The 7,475-nt window shown below is 61.0% G+C and overlaps 1 protein-coding gene across 1 annotated transcript in view; it reads right to left on the reverse strand.

Moving 5' to 3' along the window:
* ALDH1A3 (aldehyde dehydrogenase 1 family member A3) overlaps nucleotides 1–3,450 on the reverse strand; it is a 30,117-nt gene extending 26,667 nt beyond the window's left edge. The window contains exon 1 of the mRNA XM_056124442.1: nucleotides 3,239–3,450. Coding sequence (XP_055980417.1) covers nucleotides 3,239–3,316 — 78 coding nt within the window. The 5' untranslated portion in view covers nucleotides 3,317–3,450. The remainder of the gene's footprint in view (nucleotides 1–3,238) is intronic.
* Nucleotides 3,451–7,475: the final 4,025 nt, after the last annotated feature.

Here is a 7,475-nt window from a genome sequence, read left to right on the forward strand (position 1 = left end):
GACTGCCCCTTTGGCCCGGGCCTTCTGCATGCTGGAAGCCCGTGCCCTTTGCAGGAGCTGGGGGCCCCCGGGGAAGAGCGCAGAAAAGGCCGGGCTACAATTACAGGGTTCTTCTTCCAGCTGAAACCAAACCCAAGCGCACCCTTCTGCCACCCGGCAACTCAGCCCGCAGGCACCGCGAGAAACAGCGGGCGGCAGAGCAGAGCTGGGCTGGCGAGGGCTGGCGCGGCCGGGAAGGGAAGCCCATTTGTGGGGAGATGAAATTTCGTGGGTTAGATAATAGAGCCTGCCGGGGCGGGGGAAAACTGCTGATTCGGGGTCCTTCCTGCTCTGCATTCCACGGGGCTTGGAAGATGAGAAGGTGGCAGAGACAGCGTGTGAATGGGGGATGGGGCCCGTCTGCAGGACCCACCACGCCTCCTGCAAGTTTCGGGGGAGGATTTGGACATCTGGGTCAGGGTCCATCATTCAAGTAAACACTGACCCATGAAATTCTGCTCCCTCCGCAGGCATCATGTTTGCCCCTCCTGTCTTTGCTCTTCTCCGAATGGTGCTAGTAAGCTCTTTGGCCACGTGCTTCCGACGGCTGATCATTTTCTCCACAAACACGCAAGTAAGGAAGGGCCACTGGGAGGGTTGTTACCATCCAGGCCAGCCGCAGGACCCAGAGCCCGACACCGGGATCACGGGTTTAGAAAACATGTCCCGCTTGCGTTCTGAATTGGGGACCCTCCCCCCTCAGACAGGGTGAGAAATCACGTCTGCTGAACTGGCTGGTGGGACTGACATTGTGCAGAAGCCCCACTGGGGTGACCGGAGAAGTTTAGAGAAGACGGGGCGGGGGGGGTGTGCGGGGGTTGTGTGCCTTGGGGTGAAGGGAAAGATGGGGTGCACACAAGCGAGTTCTTTCGTCTCCCTGCTAGCATCCACCTCGGAGGCATTGGGAAGAAAGATTTGAGGGCAATTCCATCAAAGAGCAGAAGAAAGCCTGTGCTTTTAGAGTTCGGAAATTCTGTCAGTGAATGTTTGCTCCTGGCAGAGTCTTGGAAGGAGAGGAAGGGGCTCCTGAAAGAGGAAGCTGACAGCCCGGAGGACGGAGGGGGCTTCTGGGACCAGGGGCTCATGTTGAACTGTGAGAACAGAGCGACGTCTCCCCCACAGTGGAGTCAGCCTCCCAGAAACAAAATTTTCCTGGGAAACAGCACAGCCACCCCCGGCCCCCGCCCCCTGCCAGCAAGTGCTCAGACACCCCCCATGCCCCCATGGAGGGTCTTCTATTAGCAAGAACATCAGGGCCCAGGTCTTTGCTTCGGGCTTTGGGGCCACACCCAGGGAATCAAACATGCTAGCCCAGGAGTCAGGTTTGCGAAAGAACAGGCTGACCAGGCTGACACTGGGCTCTCAGTGCCCACTGCCCGGCCGGCCCCTACTCTGCTGTCTTCTCTGGCTCGAGAGCTTCCTTCCTTCCTTCGCCCTCAGGGCTGTGTTCCAAGCGGACGCTCCCTGACACTCCCTGAGCACTGCAGGCCCGGGAGCTTGACTGGGCCCCCTGAGTGAGAGGGCCTGGAGGTCTCCACAGGGAGCCACGAGTCAGAGGCAGGCGGGCAGCTGTTTGACCTGCATCTGAGGGCTCTGCAGGTCTGTCTCTGCGCCCTCAGCCTCGGTCCCAAACCCACTTCCTGTCGCTGGGACCAGACAGCAGCCCTGAGATGGGTTGGGAGAAGGGGGTTGCCCAGAAACTCCCGTCCACGCCCCCAGACACTTGGGGCGAGCCTCAGAGGACTGGAGACGGTGGGTTGTGGACAGACTCAAGGGCGAGTGTGTGCTCAGTTCCGGGACCAGGACAGAGCCCCCAGCACCAAGCAGAGAGCAGCCCCTGAGCACCTCCAGGGGGCCCCAACGCTCGGCCCCCCCAACCCACCACCACTTGTTCTTTTCGCAGAGAAAGGCAAACTTTGCAGAAGTGCCTGGTTTGCACAATAAGACTCAAAGGTAGACAAGAAAAATAATAACACAGGCAGAAAATAAACCACCAAATAAAGGCCAGAGAGACAATACGGGGCTTCCGAAACCTGCCATGCATGTGGCTGGCTGTGCATGTACATCACTGGTACCTCACGGTTCCCCCCCCCACACACACACACTTCCTAGCACCCCTGGGTCATCCCTGGCACTGCAGTGTTGAGAGGCACTGCATTCTCAAGCCCTTGCATAGAACTACCAGCCTGGCTGGCTGAGAATCTCAAGATTCCCCTGGTCCCTGCCACCAAAAGGAAAAAAAAAAAAAAGAAAATCAGTAACAACAAAACCAAAATAAAACTCAGCCCCAGCCCCAGTGGTAGACTTCAAAAAAATAAATAAAAAAAAATAAAACACACCCCCCCCAAAAAAAACCCCACATTTGATTTGTCAGTTTGTCAGGGCTGCTCATAGGTGTCTCGGAACTGGTGCAGGAATTCCTCTTCGGAGGCAGCAGTCAGGGACCCGCTTTCAAAAGCCCTCTCCCGCGGCTGGGCCCGTCAGGGCTGATCCGAGCCCGCCCCCAACGGGCAATTTAAACGTCCTGTGATCAGAGGCCCGGCCGCCAGGAAGTGCCAAGAACCCCCCAAATCTGCAGGCCACACAGAATGGTCCGCCACTTTCTCCGCCTGATTAAAACTATTCGAGGGACCTAATTGCTACTTTTGAAAGTAAAATTGATGGGGTGTGGGGCGGGGGGTTTTCTCCGGCGCCCGTGTCAGCCGGAGAGGGGCGCGGGAGGAGCTAGTCGGGTGGAGGGCTGCCCGGGGAGCGCCCGTGCCCCCAGCCGGCCCCGCCAGCCCCGCGCGCGGGGGCCCGCGCGCACCTCCCGGTGTGTGTGTGGGGCGGCTGTGCGGGGTCCCGGGTGGGGCGGTGCTGTGCGGGGTCCCGTGCCCCCGGCCGGCCCCGCCAGCCCCGCGCTGGCCCCGAGCGTCCCTCCAGGGCGGGGCTGTGCGGGGTCCCGAGCGGGGCTGTGCGGGGTCCCGGGCGGGGCTGTGCGGGGTCCCGGGCGGGGCTGTGCGGGGTCCCGGGCGGGGCTGTGCGGGGTCCCGGGCGGGGCTGTGCGGGGTCCCGGGCCCCCGGGCTGGCCCCGCAGCCGCCTCCCCGCGCCCTCACCGAGGGGCAGGGCTGGCGGTGCCCGAGGTGCCCGAGGTGCTCACGCCGCCCGCGCCCCGCCGCCCGCCCCAGCGACCCTCGTCGGGTCCGGCCGCGCGCTCACCTGCGTGAACTTCACCTCCAGGCTGCGCACGGGTCGCGGCGGCGTCCTGCTGTCCAGCGCCCCGTTGGGGGTGGCCATGGCTGGCTCTGGCGGGCGCCGCTCCGGCCTGGCGGGGCGCAGCTGCTCCGGGGTGACAGTCCGGCGCTTTAAGGAGCGCCCGAGGGGGGCGTCTAATTGGCTGCGGGAGCCGGAGGGCGGGCGGCGGCGTCACCCCAGCCCGCCTCCCGCCCGACCCCCGCACCTGCCGCGCCCCGCGGACCCGCCGCGCTAGCGGGACGCCCGGCCCTGGGGACCCTGGGACCTGGGGGGCGCACCCCGGCCTCCACCAGGAAGCGCGGGCGCTGGTCCTGGCTGGCTGGACCCCTCCCCCGGCCTCTCTGGGTCTCCCTGTCTCCCTCTTTCCCTCCCTCTCTTTGCTGCCTCTCTCTCCCCTTCTCTCTCTCTCCCCCTTCTTTCTCGGTCCCTCCCTTCTCCCTCCCCCCTTTTTCTCTCCTCTCCCCCCACCTCCTTCCCTCTCTCTTTCCTCTCTTTCTCTCTTGTCTCTTTCCTCTCTCTCCTCCCTTTTCTCCCCCCCTTGGTCCCTCCCTCCCCCTCCTCTCTCTCTTCTCTCTCCTCTCTCCTTTTCTCTCTCTCCTCTCTTCTTCTCTCCTCTCTCTGTCTCGCCTCTCTCCTTTCTCTGTCTCTGTCTCTCCTCTCCTCCCCTCTCTCTCCTTCTCTCTCCTCTCTGTCTCTGTCTCTCTCCCAATATTTTTCCCTCTCCCCCTCCCCTTTCCCCCACTGTCTTGGTCTCCCTCTCCCCTCTCTCCCGCCCTCTCCTCCCTCGGTTCCGGGTTCGAGGTCCTGCTGTGGTCTATGAACTGGCCATTTAATCCCTGCCTGACCAGGGCATTTCCTCTTGCGAGTCACAGCAGGTGGCGGGGGTCAGGCCAGTGCCTTCCTGCCGTCCGCTGTCCCTGGGTGGCCCCAGTGCTGGGGGCTTTCATCCCTGGCCCTTCTCCCTGACTGCCCAGCTGCCCCACCAGAGTCCTGCCCCTCCACACCAGGGCCCCTGGGTGCCCCGCCCCATTGGGCCGGCTGACGTCACATCTGGTTCCCAGTCCTGATGAGTCCTGTGGGTGCTCCCAAGCAGGGCTCCCAGAGAATCTCACACCAGCTGAGCAGTGCTCAGGGAGTCCACGCCCAGTGGGCTCAGCCAACAGACCCGACAGTCCAGTGCTCGGGCCTGGTGGTGCCCCGGGGGGGGGGGCTCCTCGAGCACTGTCAGGGTCAACTTGCAGTGCTGGGGACCCTATCGGGGCCTTGAGTCGGCCCCTGAACCATCTGCCCCCATGCAGAGGCTTGTGGAAGCAGTTACGGCACAGACTGGTGGGAGGGGGCTCAGACTTCTGTCCCTTTATTTCATTTTTAGTTTGGTTTGTGGGCCACACTAGGCGGTGCTCAGGGCTGACCCCTGGCTCTGCGCTCAGGAGTCACTCCTGATGGGCATCGGGGACCCGATGGGGTGCTGGGGATGGAACCTGGGTCAGCCGCCGGCAAGGCCAGCACCCACCTCTCTGTCCTAGCACTCCAGGCCCCTGAGTTCCATTCCGTTAGAGCCTGCTGGCCAGGAGGTGGACACTGGATAGGTGCCACGGCCGGCTGAGGGGAGCAGCCTCGCCTCATCCCAGGGCCACTTCCTGCCTGCTGTGGCATCTGGTCCTGGGAGCACGCTGGGCCGCGGGCACCGCCGGTCAGCGGGAGGGGCCTGACGTAGGCGTGTCCAGACTGGCAGGCTGCCTGTGCTGCCCTGCCCTTGCCATTTGGCGCAAGGGATGAAGGTAACATGCGCTCAGGCCCATTTTACAGGTGAGTAAACTGAGGCGTGTGTGTACCTGCCCAGACATCCCGGCAGGAGAGGAACCCAGACAGCCAGGGTGGGGGTGTGTGTGTCTGTGTGTGCATGTGCATTTGTGTGTGTGTGTGTGCACGTATATATGCGCGTGCATGTACGCATGTGTATCTGTGTGTACATGCATGTGTGTATTGTGTGCATGTGTGCATGCGTGTGAGTCTATGTGTGCATATGTGTATGTGTGCATATGTGTACATGTGTGTGCACATGTGTGCACACGGGCGATGGATCATTGCCTCTCATAGTGGACAGAAAAGAGGTTTCAGGCAGCAGCTGAGCACTGAAGGCGCTAGAGACATGTTCCATCCTCTATTTCTCTTGTTTTGTTTTTGGGTCACACCTGGCCATGCTCAGGGATCACTCTTGGCTCTGTGCTCGAGGCTCACTCCTGGCTCTGTGCTCAGGATCAGTCCTAGCTCTGTGCTCGGGGCTGACTCCTGGCTCTGTACTTGGGGCTCATTCCTGGCTCTGTGCTCGGGATCATTCCTGGCTCTGTGCTTGAGATCACTCCTGGCTCTGTGTTCAGGGATCACTGCTGGTGATGCTGGGTGACCCAATGTGATGCCGGGGTCCAACCTGGGTCGGCGGCATGCAAGGCAAACGCCCTCCTGCTGTCCCAGCACCCCAGCCCCAGGCCCAGCCCTTCCTTGCCAGGCCTCAGTGTTCCTTTCTCTGCAGCAGTCTGGGGGTGACGGCAGCTCCTCTGAGGTTCCAGTGCTCATACAGACTGCGGTGTGCGTGGGCTCCTCATTTCCCTGTTCTTCCCGGAGCTCAGCCCCTGCACTCCGGAGGTCAGAGGTGCCCATGGCTTCTTTCCAGCCTCTGGAAGCTTCCTTGTGTCCTCAAAAGCATCAGACTCGTGTACCCTGTGCAGTGCCCTTCTCGCTTGACCAGGCCAGGGGCTGCAGTTGAGCCGCTGCTTGGTCGGCTGGAGATGCCACAAAAATGCCCACCGAGGTTGGGGAGGGGCTCCGTGGGAGGAGCACAGGCTCGCATGCAGGATCCTGGGTTTGATCCCCGTCGCTACACGCTTCCCTGAGCACTGCGGCAAGTGACTCCCAAGCACTGAGCTGAGAGAAACCCTCCAGCACTGCCGGGTGTGGCCGCAAAACAAAACCCCAGAAGGAGCACAAAGAAAAGACAAAGGTAAAGATGGGAGTTTGAGGTCGTCATCCCCCAGATCGAAGGTCGTGGACAAGCTGGAGAAAGGGGGACTGATAATGCTGGTGGCCAGGGAGCCCCTGGCTGGTGGGACTTTTGGCTGAGGTCCAGCTGAGGATGGGGGAGAAGGGTGGAGGGGATCCTCCCAGGCTCCCCATGTCCGCAGGGCTGGGCCTGTGGGTAGGAGGAGGCAGGCGTAGGTGTGTCCCCAGGGCCGGGAAGCAGCGGTAGGAACACTGACGCTCTGTCTGTCCCGGGCTGTGGCCTTGAGCCCGACTCTACGATTCCTGCTGGGCCTTCCAGCCTCTCCTGCTCTTGCTCCCAGCATGGCCCCATGTCGTGGTGAGCTTTTGGGAACACACTGGACCGGATCGTGGTCCCGTGGTGCCCCCTCCGGCCCCGCTGACCTCTGCTGGTGCAGGTCATCCATGCCCCCAACTGCACAGGCAAATATGCACCCTGGACACTGAGGTCGCAGAAATCAAAGCACAGAAGAGGCCCGAAACCTCTGTGCGGGAGGCCCTGGGGCTTCTGGAACTTTCTTGCTGGCTCACCGTCCACCAGTAATTCCCCGAGGCTTAAGAGTGAGGGCCAGGCCCGGGGAGCATAGCTGGTTAATGACCGTGTGTTTTTCTCTGGCCAGGGGAACAGCAGAGTGCTTTGCCAGGACACATTTTCTTGTCTTCCTTGCCAACCAGGGTGGCTCATGTCATCCAAACAGGAGTCTGGGAGTGGGGTTTCCATGGGAGTGCTTTCTGCGGGGGCCCCATCAGCTGACTGACTTTTCTTCCTTCTTGCAGCCTGGAACAGAGACGTGAGGGCTAGCGCTCTTGCAGCTATCCTGTGACCAGAAAGCAATTTTGAGAAAGGATGGTGAAGGGTGTCCAAGGAGGAACAGAGCAAGAGCCTGAGGCCCCATGGCCCCTGAGACCAGGCTTTCTGCCCTGGATTTCCACCTTTGGATTTCTCTCACGGCATCAATGAGTCAATCAGTGAATTATTTAAGGGTACTATCTGAACATTTGTTGTGTGTGGCTGAGCCTAGTCCTAAGTGATAGAACTGGTTACTTAAACCCCACCTCAACCCCAGGCCTAGAAAAACAAACTTCTAAACTCACGTGGGAAGTGGGAGACTTATGTCATCTTTGGCTAGAAAGAGCAGTCCATTAAAAAAAAAACTTATCA

Source organism: Sorex fumeus, unplaced genomic scaffold (genome assembly GCF_029834395.1).
Source record: "Sorex fumeus unplaced genomic scaffold, SorFum_2.1 ptg000051l, whole genome shotgun sequence".
Classification (NCBI taxonomy): Eukaryota; Metazoa; Chordata; class Mammalia; order Eulipotyphla; family Soricidae; genus Sorex; species Sorex fumeus.